Source organism: Herpailurus yagouaroundi, unplaced genomic scaffold (assembly GCF_014898765.1).
Source record: "Herpailurus yagouaroundi ecotype Mexico unplaced genomic scaffold, PumYag 160, whole genome shotgun sequence".
NCBI lineage: Eukaryota > Metazoa > Chordata > Mammalia > Carnivora > Felidae > Herpailurus > Herpailurus yagouaroundi.
In genome coordinates, this window is record NW_024412401.1 from 50274866 (window position 1) to 50302463 (window position 27598).

At 48.8% G+C, this 27598-nt stretch overlaps 2 protein-coding genes across 4 annotated transcripts in view; both read left to right on the top strand.

Annotated features, from left to right (window-relative positions):
- LOC121035043 (neutrophil gelatinase-associated lipocalin-like) overlaps window positions 1-7298 on the top strand; it is a 37686-nt gene extending 30388 nt beyond the window's left edge. The window contains exon 6 of the mRNA XM_040482468.1: window positions 7268-7298. Coding sequence (XP_040338402.1) covers window positions 7268-7287 — 20 coding nt within the window. The 3' untranslated portion in view covers window positions 7288-7298. The remainder of the gene's footprint in view (window positions 1-7267) is intronic.
- The window catches only part of LOC121035051 (neutrophil gelatinase-associated lipocalin-like), a 96528-nt gene that overhangs the window by 15047 nt on the left and 53883 nt on the right, over window positions 1-27598 (top strand). The window contains exons 2-8 of one of the 3 annotated variants that reach the window (XM_040482482.1): window positions 3739-3886; window positions 4409-4545; window positions 5917-5996; window positions 6140-6259; window positions 6473-6574; window positions 19908-19938; window positions 20061-20256. In XM_040482482.1, the coding sequence (XP_040338416.1) occupies window positions 3749-3886; window positions 4409-4545; window positions 5917-5996; window positions 6140-6259; window positions 6473-6574; window positions 19908-19927 (597 nt within the window). In that variant the 5' untranslated portion in view covers window positions 3739-3748 and the 3' untranslated portion in view covers window positions 19928-19938; window positions 20061-20256. Of the gene's footprint in view, window positions 1-3738; window positions 3887-4408; window positions 4546-5916; window positions 5997-6139; window positions 6260-6472; window positions 6575-16301; window positions 16491-17010; window positions 17148-18551; window positions 18632-18774; window positions 18895-19114; window positions 19214-19907; window positions 19939-20060; window positions 20257-27598 lie in introns of those variants that run through there. The other 2 variants (XM_040482480.1, XM_040482481.1) reach the window with 2 other exon arrangements.

Consider the following 27598-nt stretch of genomic DNA (forward strand, 5'->3'; position numbering starts at 1 on the left):
TGTGTGTGTGTGTGTGTGTGTGTGTGTGTGTGTGTGTGTGTGTGTGTTTTACCTTTTCTTTGTTCTTGGGCAGCCAGAGGAATGTCACACATATCCCACCTGGGGGGGTGGAGTTCTAGCTTGTACATTGCCCTCAGTTTTCCTTATGTTCCCTCTTTACCCAGAGTCCCTTCTCTCAGGGCCCACCACCCAAAGGCCATGTTAGGCTAGTTTGTTCCCCTGCAGCAGATGGAAGAGCCATTGAGGTTCTGGGAGTCTCATCTGTGGCCAGTGAGCCCTCAGGACAGCTTCAGGTTAGGCATTCCGCCAGCTCTGGCCAACTTGGTGACATCTAGGAGACACGGCCCAGGGGCTGGGACCCATCACTGCCTCCCATGGACAGCCAAGCCCCCATGAGGAAAGTGCCTCCCTCCTGGACAAAGCTGGGATCAGCCATGGTGGGAGCACTTCTGGGGGTCCAGTCCTAGCCTGGGCTCCACAGTCCAAGATAATGGCCAGAGATGGCAGGTGGTATCATTGATCTCTCAAGGATGAGGCTGAGTCCTAGCACTCACTGTGACCCAAAGTACCTGGTGTCCAGAGAGGCAGGGTAGAGAGTCCCCCTTGGGGCCCCAGCCCACCACCCCTTTTTACAAAGTGCAAATGCATGGCTCGCATTGTCCCCCAGCAGGATGGAGCCGGGACTTTAGCCTCAGAGTTCTACTCTGTCAAGCTGTCTTATTTGTGGCTGGCATGCCTAGCTTGGGGTTTCTGTCCACTGGGCCCACAGGAGGGGCCAAGTCCCTTAGGGGCCAGCTGAAATCTGGGTTCACCTTGCCAATGGGGCATGGATGAAATGGAGCAATGACTCAAGGTATGAATGATGTGGCTTTGGAATGGTGGGGATTCAGAGCTGACAGCCAAGAAAGAATTTTTGAGGTATCTTTGGTGCACAAAAAGTGATTTAAAATTTTTTTTAAATTTAATTTATTTTTAAATTTTACATCCAAGTTAGTTAGCATATAGTGTAACAATGATTTCAGGAGTAGATTCATTAATGCCCCTTACCCATTTAGCCTATCCCCCCCCACAACCCCTCCAGTAACCTTCTGTTTGTTCTCCATATTTAAGAGTCTCTCAAGTTTTTGTCCCCCTCCCTGTTTTTATATAATTCTTTCTTCCCTTCCCTATGTTTATCTGTTTTGTATCTTAAAGTCTTTATATAAGTGAAGTCATATGATATTTGTCTTTCTCTGACTAATTTTTGCTTAGCATAATACCCTCTAGTTCCATCCATGTAGTTGCAAATGGCAAGATTTCATTCTTTTTGAATTGCCGAGTAATACTCCATTGTGTGTATACACACACACACACACACACACATACACACACACACACACGTATATGTATATGCATACATATATACCACATCTTCTTTATCCATTCATCCATTGATGGACATTTGGGCTGTTTCCATACTTTAGCTATTGTTGATAGTGCTGCTATAAATATTGGGGTGCATGTGCTCCTTTGAAACAGCATCCCTGTATCCCTTGGATAAATACTTAGTAGTGCAATTGCTGGATCATAGGGTAGTTCTATTTTTAATTTTTTTGAGGAACCTCCATATTGTTTTCCAGAGTGGCTGCACCAGTTTGCATTCCCACCAGCAGTGCAGAAGAGATCTTCTTTCTCTGCCATTCTGACAGGTGTGAGGTGGTATTTCATTGTGGTTTTGATTTGTATTTCCCTGATGATGAGTGATGTTGAGCATGTTTTCATGTGTCAGTTGGCCACCTGGATGTCTTCTTCGAAGAAGTGTCTATTCATGTCTTTTGCCCATTTCTTCACTGGATTTTTGTTTTTTGGGTGTTGGGTTTCATAAGTTCTTTATAGATTTTGGATACTAATCCTTTATCTGATAAGTAATTTGCAAATATCTTCTCGCATTCCATCGTTGCCTTTTAGTTTTGTTGATTGTTTCCTTTGCTGTGCAGAAGCTTTTATTTTGATGAGGTCCCAGTAGGTCATTTTTGCTTTTATTTCCCTTGCCTCTGGAGACATGTTGAGTAAGAAGTTGCTGTGGCCAAGGTCAAAGAGGTTTTTGCCTGATTTCTCCTCAAGGATTTTGATGGTTTCCTGTCTTACATTTAGGTCTTTCATCTATTTTGAGTTTATTTTGGGGTATGGTGTAAGGAAGTGATCCAGGTTCATTTTTCTGTATGTTGCTGTACAGTTTTCCCAGCACCACTTGCTGAAGAGACTATCTTTATTCCATTGAATATTATTCTTTCCTGCTTTGTCAAAGATTAGTTGGCCATACGTTTGTGGGTACACTTCAGGGTTCTCTATTCTGTTCCATTGATCTGAGTGTCTGTTTTTGTGCCAGTACCATACTGTCTTGATGATTAGAGCTTTGTAATACAGCTTGCAGTCCAAAGGTGATTTTGTTAAAGCATGGGGACAGGACTCTTGGACAGAAAGAGCTGCTGCACTGGGGTTGTGAAGAGTGACTGGTTATATACCATGGGTTGGGGGAGATAAAGTTAAGAGGAAGTTTCTAAAGGGATTTTCATATTCTCAAGAAGACTTGCACATTACTGGAGGCCTAGATGTTGTCAGGCTAAGGTTGTTTTGCCCTCTAGCAAAGCATTAACATTAAGACAGTAAGGAATTCCTGGAGAAATGTTACACTCCATTTTTGCCTCATGTATTTGTCAATGGGCTGCAGGTCATAATGAAATTTAATGCCATGTGCCATTTCCTTCTTGCCTTTCTTCCCCATATCACTATGAGGGGGAGGTTGATACTGGGGCTCCAGGAAACTGAGTATAGGTTTCTGGAGATGAGGGAATTGATAAGATTCCATTTTTCTCCTAATTTGCTAGAACAAGGGTAAATTAATGGGGACTCAAGTCCTGCAAACCTGTGATCTCTATCAGCTAACAATTTGTTTTCACTCCTTTCCTTTGTTCTTGGGCATCAAGGAGTGCCTGAAGAATGTCATACATATCCCACCTGGGGGAAGAGGCATGCTAACATGTGCTTTGCCCTCAGCTTGCCTTATGCTCCTTCATAAGGAACACTCCCCGGTAGGTCTTTGGTTGTGGAGTCAGGGAAAGGGTGTCTCACCTTGTGCCAAGGCCTAGGGTGGGTACCTGGGAAGGCCAGGATCTGAGCTCCATGAGCAACACAGGGTACACTCTGTCCTTCCCTACCAGGAATGTCCTCTTTCAGCTGAGTCCCCTTCCCTTCCTTTTGGAGACCCACAAAGCAGCATGGGTTCTATTGGTGGGAGGCATTCTCTGTTTTCATTAGGTGCAATAAGGGGGCCCCACCGCACTTACCCCACCGTGTACTTGGGCCAGAGCAGAGAAGCTCCTGGAGGTAAGAGATGACAGCTGGTCCAGATCACAGACCCCTGACCACATGCAGTGCTAACCAGGGGGAAGAGACTGTGGAGACAGTCACTGTCCCTGCCAGAGATGTGGAGATATGGGGAATGCATCCTCTAGCCTCATGGACCTTTCTGCCCCTCATCTTGCATAATCCTGACCTAGGGGAAGGGCAGAAAGCTTGCCATGATCTTCAGCATGAGATACTAGCAATTGCCTCACCCTTCCAGGATTTGGCAAAGGATAAGTCGCTCCACCCTGGGGTGAGCCATTGGCCACAGAGACCATAAATAGCATCCCCCCAGAAGCCTCCTCACTCATCCCCTCTATCAGGGAATATCTGGAGTGGTGCCTGCTTCCTCAGCCCTGAAGTCATGGCCTTAGGTCTCCTGTGGCTGAGCCTTGCCCTGCTGGGGGCCCTGCAGACCCAGGCCCAGGACTCCACCCCAAACCTGATCCCAGCCCCGCCTCTGCACAGGGTCCCTCTGCAGCCTGACTTCCAAAATGAGCTGGTAAGGGGCCTGGAGGGGCAGGTGCAGGGAGGCCCTGAGAAGAGTGTGAACAGAGGGGAGGAGAGACAGGATGGGCTCAGACTTTAGCTCAGTCTGCCCTCTGGTGCCCTGATGGAAGACACACCTGAAACCTCCAACAACATGCAACCTTGCTGACAAGAGGGTTAGCTGAGTAGACAAACTCCCTAGTCTACACTTTCTTCCATAATCCCTGTAGTCCTTGCAAGGTGGGAACACCTTCAGGCCCTCTACATAATGAGGAAACTGAGGCTCAGGGAAGCTAGCTGGCCACTTGCCAAGGATCACCTGGTCCCTGACACACTCAGTGCTCCCGCCTGGCCTGATGGGCTAAAGCTCCACCAGGATCATCAGCCCAGCCTGTGTGGCCAGTCTGGGTCCCAGCAGCCCAGTTAGAGGGGCTTCTGGTTGAGGCCCAGGCTGCCTAGAGGTGCCTGCAGGGATGGAGCAGGAGGGTCCCCTAGGGCTGCTCCTTGCCCTGCCTATCACCAGCCCCTATTGTAGTTCCAGGGGAAATGGTACATCGTAGGATTGGCAGGGAATGCATTTAGTAAAGAAGAACACAGCCACTCGAAGATGTATGCCACTACCTACGAGCTGAACGAAGAGAACAGCTACAATGTCACCTCTATCCTGGCCTGGTGAGTGCCACCACCTCCTAAGGGAGCATGGGGGACCTACAGGACTGCCCTGGGGGTCCAAGAAGCAGACTAATGTCTTATCCAAGGGGTGACCAAAGCTGAAAGATGATCATTCGTCCTACCACTGGGTACTGGATCCTTGTGCTTATTCCTTCTTTCATTCACTAGATCAACATTTCTTCGTCACTTCAGCACAGACACAGTAGAGTACTGAGGATGGACAGAGACTCTCTACCAAAGAGAGCAGGGTGTCCTAGAATGGGAGGAGGGTCACTGGATCTAGCGTGGAATCCCACCTAGGACATTCTTAAGGGCTTCTAGGGAGGTGGTCTATGGAATGGGCCTTGAGGAACCAACCTGCATCAGTAGAAGGCCTGGGACCTTCATGGCAGGGCTGCTGGGCTGAGTCAGAGAGAGCCACTTCTTCAAGAAACAGCAAGCCATTTCATGGCTGCCCTGAGCAGGAGCTGATGAGCAGTGTGGGGGGGTGGGTGGCCACAATAGCAGGGGACTCAGGTACTGGTGAGGAGTGGGTATGGCTGCAGCAGGGAGAGGAATGATGGTGTGCAGCCCAGGAGGCTGATCAATCATAGGTGGAGATGACCAGAGTTTGGGGCAGATTAGGACCTAGAGAGGGGAGGCAAGGCTTACCCAGCTCCTCTGGGTTTCTGGATTTGGCACTTGGGTATGGGGATAGAGCATCTGTCATTGAAGGATCTGAAGAGGGGCAGGTGTTGGGATATCGGCTCTGGAGTGCCAGGGGACCAGATGTTGGCCCAACAGCTAAGGGAGTCTTTGGCATCCAGCAGACTGGAGCCTTGGTGGTGATTCCCCCAAGAATGGTTATAGCAGGGTCCCAAAAGATAAGAATAGAGGACATGGGCACTTGGGTACCTCAGTTGGTTAAGCGTCCAACTTTGTCTCAGGTCATGATCTCATGGTTTGTCAGTGTGAGCCCTGTGTCGGGTTCTGTGCTGACAACTCAGAGCCTGGGGCCTGCTTTGGATTCTGTGTCTCCTTCTTTCTCTGCTCCTCCCCACCTCTTGCTCCGTCTGTCTCTCTCTCAAAAATTAATGAAAATGTTAAAATAAAAAAAAAATATATATATATATATGGGACAAATGCCTTGGTGTGAGGAAAAGTATGGAGCAAAGGCTGCCAAGGGGAAACAGCCCAGAAGAAGGAAGGACAGTAGGTGCTGGGAGGGAGAATATGGGCAGGTCAGAGTGGGCTCAGGGCAGAGATGGCAGGGAGAGGCAGGGATGGGCTCAGTGGGGAAGAGCCAGGCCCATCTGAGGGGTGGGGAGTGAGGCTCCTGCTGTGGCACGGTGGGCTGTCACCCGCTTACCCACCCATCTCTTGCTTCCACAGGAACGAGACCTGTGACCACTGGCTCAGAATTTTCATCCCAAGTTCACAGCCAGGCGAATTCACCCTGGGCAACATTGAGCGTGAGTCCTGAGTGGATTGGGTCTCCAGGGTCACTGACCTTCCTGTCCCTCCACACAGATGCCAACCTGTGGAGGTCGGGGTGGAAGAAATGGCTCCTCCTACCTGGCCAGGGCAGGCTAATTCCTTAGTGTCTGCCATGCAGGTTACATTGGAACTCAGAGCTACACTGTACGAGTGGTGGCCACAGACTACAACCAGGTTGCCACGGTGTTCTTCAAGACAGTTTACAAAAACCGGGAGTTCTTCAAGATCACCCTCTATGGTGGGTCTTACCCCCCGGGACCTAGCTCTTGTTTGTGTTGGGGAAGAAGAGGCCCACGACACCCAGCCCCCAAGGTTACCTACACGCCGAGCCCTGGGAGGTGGGAGAGGGGTCTGTGAAAAGAGAGGTGGGGAGGGGTCTGAGGCATCATTCATGGGTTCCACAATATTTATCGGGCTTTTGCCAGCCACTCACCAGCCATCTTGGTCACAGGGAGGACCAAGGAGTTGACCCATGAGCTGAAGGAAAACTTCATTAGCTTCGCCAAAGCCCTGGGCCTCACCGATGAGCACATCATCTTCCCTATCCACATTGGTAATCACCAGCTGGTGACAGGAGAAGGGTATATGGGTACTGCCCAGGACTGATGTTGCCTCACTAGAGAAGGGGAGAGAGAAGGGAGGCAGAGCCCTCTGTAGTCACTGGAGCTGCAGGAGCCACTTTGGGTTCAAGAAGACCCTGTCACACCCAGGGTTCTTGTTCCCAAGTTTCCTCCTTCACAATAGCTCAGTCCTGCCCACATGAGAATTACACATTTGGGGCCAAGCTTCCCCAGTCTCCTTGCCTGGCCATTTCTCCCTCTTCCTCCTCCCTGCCTGGCCTGTTTGTCCTGGGCCACCTCCCCCTTTGCCCTGGGGCTGGCTCACCACTGACTTGGCAGGTGCCCTTGTCCTCAGGCAGCCTGGCCTGGGCAGGTGCCTCCCAAATCCTGAGTGTCTGTCAGGACTCAGCAGGTAAACAGGCAGAAGGCTTGGTGCCCAAGCAGGAACTTGGCTGAGCCTCACCTGCCTCCTTTGGAGAATGGGTATCACCCAGGTCTGCTTGTCCTCAGGCCTCTCCGTCAGTCCCCTTCCCTATCATCTAGTCCTCTGCTGTACCATCCCTGAAGGGAAGCCCCAGAGCTTCTGTGACTGGATCCAGGACAGTCCAGGGGCAGTGCAGGGGCCCTGGAGGTCAAGGATCCCACACACACACCCCTGCCCATGCTGACCACTTTGTTCTCCACAGATCAGTGCATCGATGAATGAGCAAAGGTGCGGTAAGTATGGCTGGAGAGGGGGCTGATGGTAGCCAGGGTGCATCTGGGCGGGGGTCCCAAGTCTGCCTTTGTCCCACCTGCCCAGCACCTCTTTATTCCCCTGACTCCCTCTCAGGTGCCCTCTGACTCTCTCCACCCCATCCCTCTCACGTCGACCTCTGCTCAGGGCATTGTCCAGCTGTCCCCACCACTCTGGACACCAGTGAGAGATCCAGGGGACCATTCTCACTACACAGCCCACCAGCTCACTGCTTCCCAGACTTCCCTGTTAATGGAACCCCTCATTACTGTCTAAATAAACACATGTCCCCCGAACTCCAACCTGTACTCCTTGACCTCTGGGCCCTCTGAGAGGGAAAAGAATCAAGGGCAGGCTCCTATTAGCATCACTCCCAGGTATTGTGTTCCCCAGCAAGGGATGGAGGCCACAGAAGCTGATTCCAGCTTTGACTGAACACTTCTAGCTCCCAAATCCAGGCCCAGACCCAGACCAGCAGGAGTCGTGACTTGCCCCTGCCTCCTAGCACACTGAAGGGGCACATCTCACACCCATGTTCAACCGCCTGCAGCAGGTCCAATGTCAGAGGTCCAGCCAGAACCAGGCAGATGGAGAGGGTTGGGGGGGTGGGTTGAGGTGCTGTCACCCCTCTGTCACCAGTGATAAAGTTTTGGAGTGATGGGGGGCTCCCAAGCTAAGGGCCAATAAATATTTATTGAAGATATCTTTGGTGCAAAAATGTGATTTTATTAAAGCATGAGGACAGGACCCATGGGTGGGAAAAGCTGCACTGGGGTTGTGATGGGTAACTGATTATATTTAGCCTCAAATTGGAGGAGGTCAGGGATAGAGTAGGTCTCTAAGGTATTTTGGAAGCAAGGTTTTCAGGACCTTGAGGGGCTCACTGTTGCTAGGGAAACACCACTTATTACAGTTGAATAAAACCTCAATCATGAAACTCTTCAGATGCATATCAGGGGCCATAAGTTTGGAGTATGATTGCCAGCATACACCTTGGGGTAGTTGAGAGAAGGAAGTAGACTTACAGGATCTTGGAGGTTGGGATTAATGTTGACTTTAGGTTCTCTTTGCCCCTAACAAAGTGTCATCTTCAAAGCAGCTGAGATCCTAGAGGGAGGTCACTGCTGGTTTAAGGACTTGTCAATGGGCTGCAGGCAGTAAGGGGATTTAATTTTTCATTTGCCTTAGTTTCCTACATCACCATGGCAAGCAATTAAATGCCTTTCCTTTGTTCTTGGGTAGCCAGGAATGTGTGAGAAATATGTCACATATTCCACGGTGCAGGGGGGGGGGGGTTGTCAGCCTGTTTTGTTCACAGTTGCCTCAGACTTCCTCATCATATCCCCCCTGATCAACTTTGACCCTTAAATCTTTAAGTTTGTTGAAGGAAGAAGGTCTCATCTTTCATAGCTTCTTCCTGCTGAGTAGGGGCAGAGAGTTGTCCCTACCTATGGGTCATTATTGGTCCATAGGGGAACATAGGTCAGTCAAGGTGAGGCAGCTGAATCCAAGGTGGAAAACGTTGTATGAACTTGCTTGAGTAGAAAGGATCATCTCTTGGCTTGAAGTTATTGTAGTGATGGAGTCTTGGCACCAGGCAGAGAGACTTGGGAGAAAACAGCAAAACCTAAGTAGAATAACTAGAAAGATCAGCTCAAATGAAAAGTCTTTGGTAGATAACAAAAATCCTCCAGTTCAAAAGTTTACCCAATCACTAAAGGAAAGAGAGAAATTGTTTAATGTGCCAATTTGAGTATTCTTGTTGTTAGAAATCCAGAAATATTTCTGTAATAGTGTGGAATGTATACATAGCATTTTGTACTTATGAGAATATAACGTCCACCCTGTGTAGCACCTAAAACATCTACTGCCAGTCTGTTTTGTAGAAGTGTTTTATGCATTTTAGTTATTTTCATATTTAGTAAAATAATGGTATTTTGAGAGTCATTTAAGGCCTTAACCGTGTAACACGTGGTATATAGCCATCATACTGACTCTGTTTTGTTTAGTAACCCATCAGGTAATTAATAAGAGATACTTTTATAGAAACAAGACAAATACTGGTTAGTGATTACAGCAGATTACAAACCCAGTCTCTCCCAGTATTGCCAGTGAGCTTTTTTTTAGATTTTAGGCTTGAAGCATCCTCAGATGCTTTTGGGAACAGGCAGCAGGAATCAGATTGGTCTTTCTGGCTTTTAACTCAAATATCTGTGGTGATCCTTTTGAATGGCCTGTTGTAAGAAGGAACTGTTAGTAGAAATTGGGAAAGGAGGATGAAAAGGAAGGTACAACTACCCTAGGAGAAGTCTGAGGTCTTCTACAGGTTCACAGGAATAAGAAGGCAGATTAGTTTACTCATTGAATTCCTGGGAAGGGGATACAGGTTTTATTTAGATATAGGAGCCCATGAAGTGTGCCCCTCTAATTTACTGCAACGGGAGTACATAATATGATCCAGTAGAAGCCCTTCCATTTTGGAGTTAAATCCCCTGTTATAGTAGGCTTTCCATCCTTTAAATAAACCAGGTGTTTTGGGTTTATATGGTGTGGGTTTCTAATAACTGTCAGATCAGGTTTAGGTAGGATATGTTTTGCATGTTCATTTAGAGATTTAGGAATTGCAAACACATTTGAACAGTTCCAGCATTTACCCAAGCAATACCACCTAAGGTGTATCATTATTTAACAGGACTTTCATTTAACATACCAAATAAAAAGACCTCCTTGGTCAAAAAGACTTTTTTTACAATTTAAATCCGGGGAAGTTTGTCAAACCTTAGAAAGTTATAGTGAACATCTGAAATAGAAGTCAGTTCATTACAAATCTTAAAGCTTTAAATTATGTATTTAACCAAGATGGCAATATGAGATTCCAAAGGCAATATATAGGGTTATATACTTGTTAGCGAAACTTATCTCCTTTAACAGTGAGAAGTTTTTACTGAATGATCAATGACCTGATAAAGACAAACCTAAAGCTGTGGTTTCCCCAGGAGACAAAAGAGAAAACAAACCTCTGTATACTATTTTTATTTATTTTTTTAATCAAGAGCCGTACAATCCAAAGAAAACTTTGTGTTTTGAACAGAGAGAAAAGCAGAATTTCAAACTTATACTGGTGTACTTTTAAAAATCCATTCTGCAACATAGTCTGTCATAATCACACATAAAATTCCTTTCCAGGGGCGCCTGGGTGTCTCAGTCGGTTGAGTGTCCCACTTCGGCTCAGGTCATGATCTCACGGTCTGTGAGTTCGAGCCCTGCCTCAGGCTGTGTGTTGAGAGCTTGGAGCCTGAAGCCTGCTTCGGATTCTGTGTCTCCCTCTCTCTCTGCCCCTCCCCAGCTCATGCTCTGTCTCTTTCTCTGTCAAAAAAAAATAAACATTAAAAAAGTTTATAAAAAAATTCTTTTCCAAAGATTTCCCTTCATGAACCTTCTATGACTTTCCTTTGCATTCAAATTTTGTCCCAGGCCATTTTTCTCCAAACCAGTCTCATTTAGGACAAAATTACTTTCTTTTACCTGTAACAAAAATATATATTTCCATTCCTTCTCTCTTTTTTACACATTCATACTTTCTTACATATAGAATTGCTTTCCTTATTTCCATCAGTCTTAATTATGCTTAGCAGAATTTTGACTCTTAGCAACCTTAGTGTCCAGCTGAGACTAAGTAGTAACCATTTGTAAACCGTTACACCAGAATCCTTTAGATGGCAAATTCGTGAATCAATTAAGCTTAAACCATGTTTTCCAATAGACCCAAATGTTCTTAGTTTCTCTGCAATAAGAAGTCAAAAGCAGAAACCTATATTCAGTAATCAATGCTTTAACACTCCATTCATTCTATTTGGAAAAGACCTAGATATCCAGTGAATTCAATCCCATTTATTCAAGTGTCAGATTACCAAAGACTATGAAAGCTATCTTAACAATTATCCGTGAAAACTTTGAGATACATAAAATTACCCTTTATTTTAAGTCATCTTTTTCCTAACAAATTGCAACAGAGACAACATGAGTTTGACCTTTAGGAAACCTTGGTAGAAAAAAATTTTCATATTTAATGCTGATAACTCTAAATACATGTCTATCTTAGTTAACCAACAAACTTAAATAAGCTTTAACACTGAATACGTTCCACCTGCGTTCACTTTAAGGCCAATCAGTTTGTTCCCCATTGTCACATTTTACCTGGGACACCAATGGGGGAATCTAAAGTGGGCGATCCAAGAGGGTGCTCATCGCTCCTTGACATCGCAGGTGGGTGCTCGCTTCGGCAGCACATATACTAAAATTGGAACGACATCGCAGGTGGGAGGATGGTATAGAAGCCAGTTATGTAGGTCACACAGAGGGTGATGCAGAAACAGAAGGAGGGGGGGCGCCTGGGTGGCTCAGTCGGTTGGGCGACCGACTTCGGCTCAGGTCATGATCTCGCGGTCCATGAGTTCGAGCCCCGCGTCGGGCTCTGTGCTGACAGCTCAGAGCCTGGAGCCTGTTTCAGATTCTGTGTCTCCCTCTCTCTCTGCCCCTCCCCCATTCATGCTTTGTCTCTCTCTGTCTCAAAAATAAATAAACGTTGAAAAAATTTAAAAAAAAAAAAAAAAGAAAGAAACAGAAGGAGGGAGAAGGGAAGGCAGAAGAGGCGAAATGCCAGAGGCAGAGAGAGAGGATTTCTGGCTCTAAACTTTGTCAGCTGGGAAAGAGGAGACACCATGTTTGTTTGTTTGTTTGTTTGTTTTCCATCAAAGTGGAAATAGGGAGTCTACGTCAGGCTAGAGAAGACAAGGGATTTCCCTGAAACAAAGGGAGTTTGGGCAGCTGCTTGGGAATAGTCTTTAAAGTCCCTGTCTCAAGGTAGACTACCCACAGTTGGCTCCAATTATAGCCGATAACTCAGGAAATGAATGAGGGAGAGACTCCCACATCTATTAGGAGGAGGAACAGAGAGAAAGGGTCAGCATCCCCTTTGTCAGGGAGGGCCTGTGCTTCCACTAGCACCTGAGTTCCATCAGGAGGAGGCCTGTTAGGACATCCACTATGCCCGGAGGGAGTTTACTAGCCAAACACATTTGGGCAAGTGCATTCTGTAAGAGGCTTTTGGTACAGGTCCTGACTTAGATCTGTGAAGGCCTGGACCTGGGGTACCCCTGTGCATTGATTCTGTTTCCTGCAGAAGAGCTCTAGCTGCTAGATCCTACTAAGGCCATACACAGTTACATGACATCAGCCCTTTCCTAAATTTTGCAATCCAATTTGTTTCCAGTGGGTTAAAAAGACATCCCAAGGAGGAGTCCTTGGGGACTGAGAAGCTCCCATCCTCTTCCTAGAGAGAGAAAAGTAGAGAAGGGCCATTACCACGAAAATCCCGCCCAATCACCAGGTGGCAGCACCCGTGCAGGATACATCAGAGGTTTCTGAGGGGTCAATGTGACCGGAGGCGTACCTCGAAGCAAATCTCGATGGTCACCAACCAGCCTTTAAGGGCTTCTGTAGGAGGGATGGTGGTGTCCCCCCCACTTTCCCATTGTATCCTAGCCTACAAATCGGTGCCAGCAGACGGACCCAGTTTGCCTTGCTGAGAAGCTGAAGACAACATCATTTTTAAATCATGGAAAATACTGGAAAAGTTTTACAAGATGGAATTGCCCAATTTTGTAATTTAAGTCCTAGTTAATAGAGGACATTGACAAAAAACTGTGAAGACTGAAACCCATTATGATCTACTCTACATGCCAACACATACAGTCTTTACAGCCAGCTTCCTGGGAAATGGTCCCCAGTTCATCAGGGTACTCGTTTTGCAGGCTTCTAGGGGAGGTCCCACAGCCAGAACTGGTGAGACCAGGGATGTGGATGGGATCACGCTAGACCAATGAAGAGGAAACCTCACACAGGAGTCTTAAGATTGGCAGCCATGTTAGTCACTTAGGTGGCTGTCCTGTGCCCAGGACAGACAACAATGTATAAGGACAGAAATAAAGAGAGGGCACAAGTTTCTGGATCTTTTTACCATTCCAGCCTGGGGATTCACTTCCAGCCAGAAGACAGGCTCTCTCCTCCCCAGAGAGTAGCCATGGGCTACAGGAGTACAGCCTGAGCAATAGACAGGAAAGTGTTCTAATAAGACCAGACTCCTTGAAAAAATCTGGACTCAGAGCTTCAGTGCAAACTTGGTGAGCACTTTCTCTTTGCTTCCTTTACTCTTATTTCAGAGTAAAGGAAGCAAAGAGAAAGTGCTCACCAAGTTTGCACTGAAGCTCTGAGTCCAGATGAAAAGACCCACACCCCACATTGGAGGCCAAATGCTGAGGTTATTGAGTGGGGTGGGGAGGGTTCCAGAGCTGACAGCCAAGAAAGAATTCTTGAAGATGTCTTGGTGAAAAAAAAAAAAAAAAAAAGATTTTATTAAAACATGAGGACAGGACCCATGGGCAGAAAAAGCTGCATTGAAGTTGGGAAGAGTGACTGTTTATATACTAGGAAGTTAGGGGAAGTAAAGTCAAAAGGGAAGGAGGCCTCCAGAAGGAGTCTGACGTGCTAAAGAGGACTCCTAATCTACCCTAGGACCTGCTATTGTCAAGCTTAGGTTGTTTTATCTCTAGTAAGGCATTTATATTTAGGAATGGTAGGGGGTCCTGGGAAAATGTACCCTGTATGTGCCTCAATTATTTGTCACTGGGCTGCAGGGTATCAGGAAATTTAATCTTACCTGCCATTTCCTTCTTGCCTTTCTTCCCCACATCACCATGGTGGGGAGGGTATTAATAGGGGCTCCAGGAACCTGAGTCTATAGGCTTCTGGAGACTAGACTATTGATAAGATTGTCTTTTTCTTCTAATTTACTAAGATATTTGTAAACTGATGGAGACTCATATCCTGCATGACTGGGATCTCTATCAGTTAACCATGTGTTTTCTTTCCTTTCCTTTGTTCTTGGGCAGCCAGAGGAATGTCACACATATCCCACCTGAGAGTGGGGGGTGGGGGGCTCTAGCTTGTATATTATGCTCCCTATTCACCCAGAGTTCCTTCTCTCTGGACCAACCACCCAAAGCCCAGGCTAGGGGAGCTGGTTCCCCTGTAGCAGGTAGACATGCTAATGAGGTCTCTGGGAGTCTCATTTGAGGCCAGTCAGCCCTCAGGTCAGCCTCAGGTCAGGCATTCCATCAGCTCTGGCCCTGGTGGTGACATCTAGGAGACACTGCCTGGGGGCTGGGGCCCATCACTGCCTCCCATGGACATCCAAGCTCCCATGAGGAAACTGCTTCCCTCCCAGACAAAGCTGGGATCAGCCATGGCAGGAACATTTCTGGGGGTCCAGTCCTATCCCTGGGCTCCACAGTTCAAGACTATGGCCAGAGATGGCAGATGAAATCAGTGATCTCTCAAGGATGAGGCTGAGTCCTTGTACTCACTGTGACCCAAGGTTCCTGGTGTCCAGAGTAGCAGGGTAGAGAGCCCCCCTTGGGGTGCCAGCCCCCCCACCCCACTTCACACAGTGCAGATGCATGTCCCCATTGTCCCCCACCAGGAAGGAACTAAGGGCCAAGTCCCTTAGGGGCCAACTGAGGTCTGGGTTCACCCTGCCAATGGGGCATGGAGGAGGGGAGGGGCTGATTCTTGATGGCAATGAGGGTGCTTTTGAATGGTGGGTGTTCAGAGATGACAGCCATGAAAGGATTCTTGGAACATCTTTTGTTCAAAAAAGGTGATTCTATTAAAGCACAGGGACAATAGTCTTGAGCATAAAGAGCTACACTGGGGCTTTGAAGAGTGACTGGTTATAATCCATGGGGTTGGGGGACATAAAGTCAAGAGGAAGTTTCTAAAGGGATTTTCATATGCTCAAGTAGACTCCCACATTACTGGAGGCCTAGATGTTGTCAAGCTAAGGTTGTTTAACCCTCTAGCAAAGCATTAACATTAAGACAGTAAGGAATTCCTGGAGAAATGTTATACTCTGTATGTGCCTCAAATTTGTCAATGGACTGTAGGTTTTAATGAAATTCAATTCCATCTGCCATTTCCTTCTTGCCTTTGTTCCCCATATCACTATGGGAGGGAGGGTGATGTTGGGGCTCCAGGAAACTGAGTATAGGTTTCTGGCGATTAGGCTATTGATAAGATTCCCTTTTTCTCTTAACTTACTAGGACATAGGTAGACTGATGGAGAGTCATGACCTTCAGGACTGTAATCTCTCTCAGCTAACCATTTGTTTTCTTTCTTTTCCTTTGTTCTTGGGCAGCCAGGAGCGCCTGAGGATTGTCACACAGATCCCAACTAGGGGGAGGGGGATGCTAGCATGTGTTTTCCCCTCAGCTTACCTTATGTTCCCTCATCAGGAACATTCCCAGGTGAGCTGTTGGGAGGTGCAGGGAGCAGAAGCGTGTCTCACACTGTGCCAGGGCCTAGGGTGGGTCCCTGGGAGGGCCAGGATCTGGGCTCCATGAGCAGCACAGGGTACACTCTGTCCTTCGTGCCAGGAATGTCCTTTTCAGCTGCCTCCACTTCTGTTCCCCTTGGAGAACCAGAAAGCAACATTGGCTCCTTTGGTGTGAATAATTCTCTGTTTTCACCAGGTGCAGGAAGGGGGTCCCACCACCCTTACCCCACCTTGCTCTTGAGCTCCAGTTGAGAGGCTCCTGGCAGTCAGACAGCTGGTCCAGATCGAAGACCCCTGACCACTCACAGTGCTAACCAGAGGGAAGAGAGTGTGGAAGGAGTCACTGTCCCCTCCAGAGATGTGGAGATATGAGGAATGCACCCTCCCACCTCCTGGACCTTTCTGCCCCTCATCTTGCATAATTCTGACCTGAGGGAAAGGGCAGAGAGCTTGCCATGATCCTCAGCACGAGTTGCTGGCAATTGCCTCATCCTTCCAGGATTTGGCAAAGGATAAGTTGCTCCACCCTGGGGTGACCTATTGGCCACAGAGACCATAAATAGCATCCCCCCAGAAGCCTCCTCACTCATCCCTTCTTTCAGGGAAACTGAAAGTGGTGCCTGCCTTCTTGGCCCTGAAGTAATGGCCTTAGGTCTCCTGTGGTTGGGCCTTGTCCTGCTGGGAGCCCTGCAGACCCATGCCCAGGATTCCACCCCAAACCTGATCCCAGCCCCTCCTCTGCTCTTGGTCCCTGTGGAGCCTGTCTTCCAGGAACAGCTGGTAAGTGACCTGAAGGGGCAGCTGTAGGGAGACTCCCGAGAAGAGTGTCAACAGAGGGGAGGAGAGGCAGGATGGGCTCAGGCTTTAGCTCAGTCTGCTCTCTCGGGTGCCCTGATGGAAGGCACACCCCATGCCCCCATCCATACCCAACCTTGCTGACAAGAGGGTCAGCTGAGCAGACTCCCCTGGTCCACACTCTCTTCCAAAATCTCCACAGTCAATGCCAGGTGGGAAGATCTTCAGGCCCTCTACATGATGAAGAAACAGGCTCAGGGATGCCAGTGGCCACTTGCCAAGTGTCACCTTGTCCCTGACACACTCAGGGCTCCTGCCTGGCCTGATGGGCTCCAGCTCCTGCCAGGCTCATCAGCCCAGCCTGTGTGGCCAGTCAGGGTCCCTGCAGTCCCATTAGAGGTACTTATGTTACAGGCCCAGACCACCTAGAGGCGCCTGCAGGGATGGAGCAGGAGGGCCCCCTGTGGCTGCCTCTGGCTCTGCCTATCATCAGCCCCCACTGTAGTTCCAGGGGAAATGGTACGTCTTAGGATTGGCAGGGAATGAATTTAATAAAGAAAAAGACAGCCAGCTGAAGATGTATACCGACACCTTCGAGCTGAATGAAGACAACAGCTACAATGTCACCTCTGCCCTGGCCTGGTGAGAGCAACCACTGCCTAGAGGAGCATGGGGTGCTGAGAGGACTACTGTGGAGGTACAATAGGCAGACTGATGTCATAGCCAAGGGGTGACCAAAGCTGAAAGATAATCATTCATCCTACCACTGGGTACTGGATCCCTGTATTTATTCCTTCTTTCATTCACTGGATCAACATTTCTCAGTCACTTCAGCACAGACACATGACAGTTCTGCAGATGGACACAGACTGTCATCAGGAAACAAGACAGAGAATAGGTGTCCTAGAATGGGAGGAGGGTCACTGGATCCAGCCTAGAATCCTACCTAGGGCTTTGTCAAGAGCTTCCAGGGAGATGGTCTGTGGGATGGGCCTTAGGAACCAACCTGCATCAGAAGGAGGCCTGGGACCTTCGTGGCAGGGCTGCTGGACTGAGTCAGAGAGAGCCACTTCTTCAAGAAACAGCAAGCCATTGCATGGCTGCCCTGAGCAGGAGCTGATGAGCAGTATGGAGGGTGGGGGGGGGTGGCCATCTTGGCAGGAGCCTCAGGTACTGGTGAAGAGCAGGTGTGGCTGTAGCAGGGAGAAGAATGATGGTGTGCAGCCCAGGAAGCTGATCAGTCATAGGTGGGAGATGACCAGAGCAGGGGCGGATTAGGACCTAGATAGGGGAAGCAAGGCTTACCCAGATTCCCTGGGTTTCTGGCTCTGGCACCTGGGGATGGGGCTAGAGCATCCGTCATAGAAGGATCAGAAGAAAGACAGATGCTGGGAGATTGGCTCTGGGGTGACAGGGGACCAGATGGGATGCAGGTGAGAGGTCAGGTTTGGTCCAACAGCTAAGGGAGTCTTTGGCATCCAGCAGACTGGAGCCTTGGTGGTGATTTCCCCAGGAGAGGTTACAGCAGGAAGCCACAACATAAGATAGGTGACAGGGTGCCTGGGTGGTCAGTTGGTTAAGCATCTGAGATTGACTCAGGTCATCATTTCATACTTTGTGGGTTCAAGCCCTGTGTTGGGCTCTGTGCTGACAGCTCAGAGCCTGGAGACTGCTTTGGATTCTTTGTCCTCCTCTCTCTCTGCTACCACCCACACCCCAGTTCATGCTCTGTCTCTCTATTTCTCAAAAATTAATGAACATCTAAAAAAAGCTTTTTTTAAAAAAAGAATAAGTGACAAATGCTTCAGGTGGGAGAGAGAATATAGAGGGAAAGCCACCAAAGGGAATCAGCCCAGAAGAAGGAAGGACAGTAGGTGCAGAGAGAGAGTCTGAGTAGGTCAGGTGTCTCAGGGCAGAGTTGGCAGGGACAGGCAGGGATGGGCTTAGCGGGAAAGAGCCAGACCCATCTGAGGGGTGGGATGCGGGTCTCCTGCTGTGGCATGGTGGGCTGTCACCCTCTTATCCACCCTTCTCTTGCTTCCACAGGGACCAGCGCTGTGACCACTGGACCAAAATTTTCACCCCAAATTTGCATCTAGACCAATACACCCTGGGCAACATTGAGCGTGAGTCCTCAGTGGGGTGGGTCTCTGGGAGCAAAGACCTCCCTGCTGCTCCACACAGATGCCATTCTGTGGAGTCCGGGTAGGAATCAATAGCTCCCTCTGCCTGGCCAGGGCACGCTGATCCTTCACCATCCACCATGCAGGTTACACTGGAATCCAGAGCTACACTGCACAAGTGGTGACTACAGACTACAACCAGTTTGCCATACTGTACTTCAAGAAAGTTTATGACAACCAGGAGAACATCAAGGTCATCCTCTATGGTGGGTCTTGCACCTGGTGGGACCCAGCTCTTGTTCATGCTGGGGGAGAAGAGGCCCATCGCATCCAGCCCTCAGGTCCCCTTCACTCTGAGCCCCAGGGAGGCGGGAGAGAGGTCTTTCCACAGAACCCCTCATGAGGAAGGGGTCTGAGTCTTTGTTCACATGTTCGACAATCATTATGGAGCTTTCACCAGCCACTAACCAGCCATCTTGGCCACAGGGAGGACCAAAGAGCTGCCTCCTGTGAAAGCAAACTTCATCATCTTTGCGAAATTCCTGGGCCTCACTGATGAGCACATCATCTTCCCTATCCCCAATGGTAATCACCAGCTGGGCAGAGGAGAAAGGCACATGGGGACTGTCCAGGCTGGATGTTGCCTCACTAGGGAAGGGGGGAGAGGAGGGATGAAGGCCCCTGATGTAGTCACTGGAGCCCCAGGAGCCACTTCAGGTTCAGGAAGACCCTGCCACACCCAGGATCCTGGTTCCCATGTGTTCTCCCTCACACTAGCTCAGACCTGCCCACATGAGTATTGCACATGTGGGACAAGTTTCCTCAGTCTCCTTGCCTGGCCACCTCCCCCTCCACCCAGTCCTGTTTGTCCTGGGCCAACTCCCCCTTTGCCTTGAGGCTGGTTCACCACTGACTTGGCAGGCACCCTTGTCCTCAGGCATCCTGGTCTGGGCAGGTGCTTCCCCAAGGCTGAGGGTGTGTCAGGACTCAGCAGGTAAACAGGCAGAAGGCTTGGTGCCCAATCAGGACCATGGCTGGACCTCACCTGCCTCCTTTGGAGAATGGGTGTCACCCAGGTCTGCTTGTCCTCAGGCCTCTCCTCCAGTCTCCTGACCCATCATCCAGTCCTCTGCTGTACCGTCTATGAAGGGAACCCCTAGAGCTTCTGTGGCTAGACTAGGCTGAGGCCCAGGGTAGCCCAGGGGCAGTGCAGGGGCCCTGGAAGTCAGTGATCTCCCACACACACCCCTATCCATGCTGACCACTTTGTCCCCCACAGATCAGTGCATCGATGAGTGAGCAAAGGTGCGGTAAGTATGGCTGGAGAGGGGGCTGATGGAAGTCAGGGTGCAGCTGGGAGGGTGTCCCAGATCTGCCTTTGTCCCACCTGCCCAGCACTGCTGCCCTCTCTATTCCCTTGACTCCCTCTCAGGTGCTCTCTGGCTCTCTCCACCCCATCCTCTCATGCCGACCTCTGCCCAGGGTACTGCCCAAGTGTTCCTACCAGCCTGGACAGCCCTGAGAGAGCCAGGAGACCCTTCTCACAGCACAGCCCACCAGCTGCTCCCCAGGCTGCCCAGCTGACAGAACCCCTCCTTGGTTGCTAAATAAACACATGTCCCCCGGTCCCCATTCTGTTCTCCTTGACCTCTGGGCCTTCTGAGAGAAAAAAGAGCAAAGGGCAGGCTTCTATTAGCATCACTGCCAGGAGCTGTGATCCTCAGAAAGGGATTGAGGCCACAGAAGGCCAGAAGCCAGAAGACTGAATACTTCCAGCTCCCAACTCCAAGACCAGCTCCAGACCATCAGCAGACCTCAGTTCCCCTTGCCTCCTAGCACACTGCTGGGGCACAACTCACACCCATGTTCAGCCACCAGCTGAATGGTCCAATGGCAGAGGCCCAGCCAAGGCCAGGCAGCTGGAGAGGGTTGGGGGGGGGGCTGAGTTGGTGGCACCCCCACTTCACCAGAATTGAAGTTTTGGGGTGATTGGGGGTCTGGAGCCAAGGGTCAAGAAAGAATTCTTAAAGACATCTTTGGTGCAAAAATGTGATTTAATTAAAGCACAGGGTCAGGATCCATGGGCAGAAAGAGCTGCCCTGGGGATGTGATGGGTAACTGATTATATACCCTCAGGTGGGGAGGGGATCAGGGATAAAGTAAGTCTCTAAGGTATTTTGAAAGCAAGGTTTCCATGACCTTGAAGGACCAGCTGTTTCTAGAGCAACACCATTATTACTGTTGAATAAAACCTCAATCATGAGACCCTTCAGATGCATATCATGGGGGAGGGGGGGCATAAACTTGGAGTATGATTGCTAGCATATACTTTGGGGCAGTTGAGATAAAGGAAGTAGACTTACAGGATCCTGGAAGTTGGGGTAATGTTAAGCTAAGGTTCTCTTTGCCCCTGGCAAACTGTCATTAATGAGGCAGTTGAGATCCCAGAGGGAAGTTACTCTACTGGTTTCAAGGACTTGCCAATAGGCTGTAGGCAGTAAGAGGATTTAATTTTTCATTTGCCTTGGTTTCCTACATCACCATGGCAAGCATTTGAATGCCTTTCCTTTGTTCTTGGGTAGCCAGGAGTGTGTGAGAAATATGTCACATATTCCACCTGGGGGAGGGGGGATATGCCAGCCTGCTTTGCCCTCATTTTGCTCCACGCTCCTCAATCATATCTCCACTGAACAATTTTGACCCTTATATCTTTAAGGTTGTTGAAGGAAGAAGGTCTCATCTTCTTTAGCTTCTTCCTGCTGAGTAAGGGCATAGAATTGCCTACCTATGGGTCAATACTGGTTCATCAGGGAACATAGGGCAGTTAAGGTGATGCAGCTGAATCCAAGGTGGACAATGTGTATGAACCACCTCGAGTAGAAACGATCATCTCTTGGCTTGAAGTTATTGTAGTGATGGAGTCTTGGCACCAGGCAGAGAGACATGAGAGAAAATAGCAAAACATAAGTAGAATAACTAGAAAGATTAGCTCAAATGAAAAGTCCTTTGGTAGCTAACAAAAATCCTCCAGCCTAAGAGTTTAACCACTCACTAAGGAAAGAGAGGGATTGTTTAATGTGCCAATTTGAGTATTCATGTCAGTAAGAAATCAAGAATAATTTTTGGCTGTAATCTGCAATGTATACACAGCGTTTTGTTCTTATGAGAGTATAAGTTCCATTTTGTGCAGCACTTAAAACATCTAATGCCATTCTGTTTTGTATAAGTGTTTTATGCATTTGAGTTATTTTGTTATGGAATGTGGTCTGGATCACCCAGCAGAAGAACCAAGCAGCACTTGGAGATCTTGGAAGGCAGGAGGTTTATTTCACACCGGTGTACCCAGAGGAGATAACTCTTCAGAGGTCTGAGTCCAGAGCATAAGCAGAGGGGACAATTTATAGTCTGTTACTTCTGCATTCTGCATTAGTTGTAATTTGGTGTGCACAGCAAACTGAGTGGGAAGAAAAACCCAGAAGGGGAGTCTTCAGTTGGGGACTGGAATTCACCTATCAGCCCTGTTGGCCATCTTATAACAGATTTTTCCCTATCATTCCCCCCCCCCCTCTTTGATGCCCCTTTAAACAGATGTAGGCTGTATTAAAGGGCATCATCTTCATTTATTAATGGCTTGTCCTTTTCCTTAGTTCCCTGACTTTGGTTGTGACTATGTCTGACTGGTCTCTGAGGAAGATACAGGTGCCCCCTTTCTCAGCAGTGAGGTCTAGTGCCTGTCTGTTCTGGAGGGCAACCCCTGCCAGGGAACTTATTTGGCTCTCTATGGACACTAGGGAGTTGGCCACTCATTAGTCCCACAGATGAGCCTATGTCTCCTATGTGACTCCCTATCCCCATGGCTATCCCTGCCCCTAGGAGGACGGGTAGTAACATCACTCATTTAGCCTGGGCCTTAGAGCTGAAGGTTAATCTAAGCACCAACTTTTATCCTCAGAATTATTTAATCTCTTTTTCCTGACGCTTGAGGCACATACATCAGAGCAAACACTTCCCAAAATGGCATTAGGAACCTCCCTACTGGCAGGCAAACCAGTAGACTGAAAGAGGTTACACCATATTTAAGCTTTTAAGCCCCCCAGATTCTTCCACTGAAGGTGCCCTGCTCTTACAAATGGGGCCCAGATTAGAGGCAATCAATACCAACAAAACATCCTATCCATAAGAGGAAGGTGAGTGCAAACAGGAACCTCTCACTGTTCCCCAGCTTTCTGGGGCAACCTCTGCCAATCCGATGGCAAAGAGTAAAGACAGTGTATTTATTTTATTGGACCAGTGATTCCTCAAGCTTCTGCCATGCATAGAGCAGCCAGCTTCCAGGATGTGGCTGGAGCAGGGCTGAAGATCAGACTTGGGTCAGTCTTCCAAGTCTGGGCTCCTCAGGATTGGCCCTTTTGACTCTGGAGTGATACCAGTGACCTTGAGGGCAGTAGGGGTGGTCGGGATAATGGTATGAGGCCCAGTCCACTGTGGTTTGAGAGGGTCTTTTTTCCAGTCTTTGACCTAGACCAAGTCCCCTGGTGAGAAGGGGTGTACAGGAGATCCTAAAGAGATTGGGGCCCTCTCTATGGTATATCATTGTAACTCATTTAGGGTGGCCCCTAAAGCTTGAAGTTGTTCTCTTATTCCCTTCCTGGGAGGCTCCCTAGACATGGAGGGGGCCTCCCATATATTAGCTCAAAAGGGGAGAAACCTTGGGTTCCTGGTGTGTAATGGGCATGCAGGAGGGCCAGGGGCAACAGGTCCGGCCATGGGAGGTTCTGTTTCTTGACAGAACTTGGCTAAGGTTCCCTTAAGGGTGCAATTCATCTGCTCTACTTTTCCTGAGCTTTGAGGCCAGTAAGCAGTCCACCACGAATGCATGCCCATTATTGCTATAGGTTGTGGCTGGTAAGCCTAACTGGGGGACAACTTCTTCTTTGAACTCCTGGTGGGGGTCACAGCATGGATAAGGGAGGGAGCTATGTCTACCTCCTTATTAGCTGCTATATTGGCTGCTTTGTCTGCCAGACAATTTCCTTGTGCTGTAGGGTCATCTCCCTTCTGGTGTCCTTTGCAGTGTAGAACTGCAACTTTTTTGGAAGCCAGAAGGCCTCGAGGAGCTTTAATATTTCCTCCTCATTTTTGATGGTCTTCTCCACCATGGTGAGGAGGTCCCTCTCTTTGTAGATTGCCCCATGTATGTGTACAGTAGCAAAGGTGTACTGGGAGTCAGTTGACTCGCTTGTCCTTACTAATGGTGAGGGCTCGGATTAAGGCATATCACTGCATACCCCGCCTTTTGGTTTTTGTTTGTTTGTTTGTTTTTGTTTTTGTTTTTGTTTTCAATATATGAAATTTATTGTCAAATTGGTTTCATACAACACCCAGTGCTCATCCCAAAAGGTGCCCTCCTCAATACCCATCACCCACCCTCTCCTCCCTCCCACCCCCCATCAACCCTCAGTTTGTTCTGTTTTTAAGAGTCTCTTACACTTTGGCTCTCTCCCACTCTAACCTCTTTTTTTTTTCCTTCTCCTCCCCCATGGGTTTCTGTTAAGTTTCTCAGGATCCACATAAGAGTGAAAACATATGGTATCTGTCTTTCTCTGTATGGCTTATTTCACTTAGCATCACACTCTCCAGTTCCATCCACGTTGTTACAAAGGGCCATATTTCATTCATTCTCATTGCCATGTAGTACTCCATTGTGTATATAAACCACAATTTCTTTATCCATTCACCAGTTGATGGACATTTAGGCTCTTTCCATAATTTGGCTATTGAGAGTGCTGCTATAAACATTGGCATACCCCGCCTTTTGAATGCCCTCTGTGATGAAACTGCTACCATCACTGAACAAGGTGAGGTCTGGGTTTTGGTCATACAGATATGCCTGGTCATGCAGATCTGGGCAGCTTGCGAATACTTTATCCGTCACCTCAGAACAGTCATGATCTGGTTTCCCTTCCTCAGAAAGTAGGAAAGTTGCAGGGTTCAGTGCACTATTTTAAGAGGGACCCATGGATTCTCACAGAGGGGCCCCTGGTATTGTTCTAGCCAAAAGTCGGAGAGGCATGAGAGACATGACAGCATGAGGAACCTTGACATTTAGTTCTTGTCCCAGGGTGAGTTTATCTGCCTCTTTAATGAGCAGAACTGTGGCCGCTAGTGCCCTAAGACATAGTGGCCATTCTGCCGCCACTGGGTCCAGCCTCTTCTGGCCATTGTCAAGGTCCAATGGTCTGTGTGAGAACCCCAAGGGCGACCTTTTCCTTCTCATGCACAAAGAGATTAAAAGGCTTTTTTATATTCGGCAGGCCAAGGGCTGGTGCCTGCCCCAAGGTGGCCTTTATCTCTAGGAATGCAGCTTTAGCCTCCTTTGTCCAGACAGGTGGTTCTCAATTCAATCCTACCAAGAGATTATAGAGGGGTCTTGCTATTGCTGAGAATCTGGAAATCCATATTTGGCAGAATTTTGCAGCCCCAAGGAATTCTTGTAACCCCCTCTTAGTTTGGGGCTGAGGTAGGGAGGTGATGACCTTCTTTCTCTCTGGCCCTGGTGCTCTTTTTCCTTGGGTTGGACTTGCTGTTGGCAGATCTGTACCTTGTTTTCATGAGACCTGATACCCTGAGTCTGACAGGAGTTGGAGGAGGGCCCTTGTTCCCGCTGTACAATTTTCTTGGGTATAGCTGACAATGAGGAAGTCATCTACATACTGGAGAAGGTGCAGCATGTAACCTCCCTTGGAAAGCTGGCAAAATCTCTGGCCAGTGCCTCCCAAAAGAGGGTAGGCAAATTTTTAAACCCCTGTGGGAGGTGTGTCCAAGTCAGTTGCATCTGATGCCCTGGGTCTGGTTCAGTCCATTTGAAGACAAACAAATGTTGGCTCTGGGGGGCCAAACAGAGGCAGAAGGCATCCTTTAAGTCTAGACAAGTAAACCATCTGGTAGAGCCTGGGATATGGCTGAGGAGGGTTCGGGACCACGGGGTGCAAGGAGCTTGAATTGGTCGGTACCCTCCTACCAGCTTCTTGACTGGCAAGAGCAGAGTGTTCCAGGGTGGTTGACATTCAACCAGAAAGGCTGCTTCTTTGAGTCTGGTCAGGTGTTCTTGGATGCCTGCCCTTGTCTCTTGTGAGAGGGGGTATTGCCGCTGTCTCTGTGGGTGAGCCCCTGGGATTAACTCTACAATGACAGAGGCCCCTTGTGGGCGAGTCCGGGGAGGGGGGTTGTCCTCGGCCCATACAGTGGAGAAGGCAGTCCTGAATTTGGGTGGGCCACTTGGTTGGGCCTGGGTGCAGAATAGCCTCCACTTGGATCCAATCAGAGGTTGGTGCATCCTGTTGGCTCAAAGGTTACTTGGGCCCCCAGCTTTGAGAGTATATACTGGCTGAGGAGAGGGATAGGGCACTCAGGTAGGTAGAGGAACTCATGTTGTACCGTGTGGCCCCTGAGTTCACATAAACATCATAGTTTGATCCCCTACTTTTATTTTGACCATGGGCTCATAGGGGCCAAGAAGAACCCTGGTCCCCCTCAATCTGAATCTATTCCTGCTAGGCCTATGAGGTCTTTTTTGCAGGGTTCTTGTGCATGTCGGCTGGGTTTCTGGGACTTTCCCCGGTTGGGACATTTATTCTTTTAATGTCCTTTCTCCTTGCAGTAGGCGCACTTATCCCTTGCTAAGGAGGTTTTGGGCCTCCTCCCTTTTGGTGGCTGGACCTTCCTCCCCATCCTTTTGTGGTGGCTCTCTTGTGCCTCAGGGTCAAACTGGGTGTAAGCCTTGCATAGCATCTCATAGTATTCCCTGGGGGATTCTCCTTGCTGCTGAGCATATTAGTGGGCTTCTTTGTCCCTGCTCGGATCCCCCGGAGGAGAGCCTCTGGTACTGGTGGCTGTGGACTGGCATCTGGAGACTGCCTGCACCTGGCTGAGGGCACAATCTGGCCGATGGTCTGGGGGAGAGAGGATCTTCCAAGTCCAGAGGTGGTGGGGAGACTGAAGGTGACAGAGTATCAGGAACTGGGGGATTGATATCGTGAGGGCAAGATTGGTTCTTCCTCTGGATCACTGGCAAGAATTTGTGGAGGTCAGGACTTCTGTTGACCTTCCTTGAGCCATTTTGTCAAAGTGACTAAGACCCTAGCCTGTCCCTGTTTGTTGCAGGTAAATTTCACCCAAGGGGGTAGGGTTTGGGTAATCTTTAACCAGGAATCGATATACAGGAACTGATCAGGATAACCTGGGTCTCTGGTGACAACATGCCAGATGCAGAGGACCGTTGGGACATCTAAGGTTCCCTCTGAGGACCATCCTACACCAAAAGTGGGCCATTCTAACTCACATAGATTCCTTAACTTGCCAGGGGGTATCTTAATTCCATAGTCTCCCGAAAACCCCTTCTTTGCTCTGTTCTGACCCCATAATGTTCCTGTGAGACAGAGTCACAAAGACAGACAGAAGGGTAGGAGTGCCCCCTCTAATGAGGAGACCAGTCAGATGCCCATCTGGCTATGTCCCAAAGGAACTTAGGTAATGCTTAGCCGTAGCAGTCTCAGCTTTGTGACTTTCAATCGGAAACTATTCCGATGCCACCATAATCTGTGTGCCGTTCACCACGGAATCGCAGATGGGCCCATTCAGACTCCGTGGGCTTTTGGGGATCTTAAGGGTGCCCACCTGTGGAGCCACAGTATTGAACTCAGCAGGCAAGCCAGACCAAGTCACACATTCACACTCACATAGACACCAGAGGTTATTACATTCCCTCCCACAGAATTTCTACCTGTGAGACCTCTGAGGTCTCTGGGGATTGATCAGGTCTCTCTTCCACCCCTGTGGGTCGGTCAGACTGAATTCCTACCTGTAAGACCACTGAAGTCTCCGGGGAGTGATCAGGTCCCCCTTCCACCCTTATGGGGCGGAAGACTGAATTGGGGCTCCTTACCTATAAGACCTCTGAGGTCTCCAGGG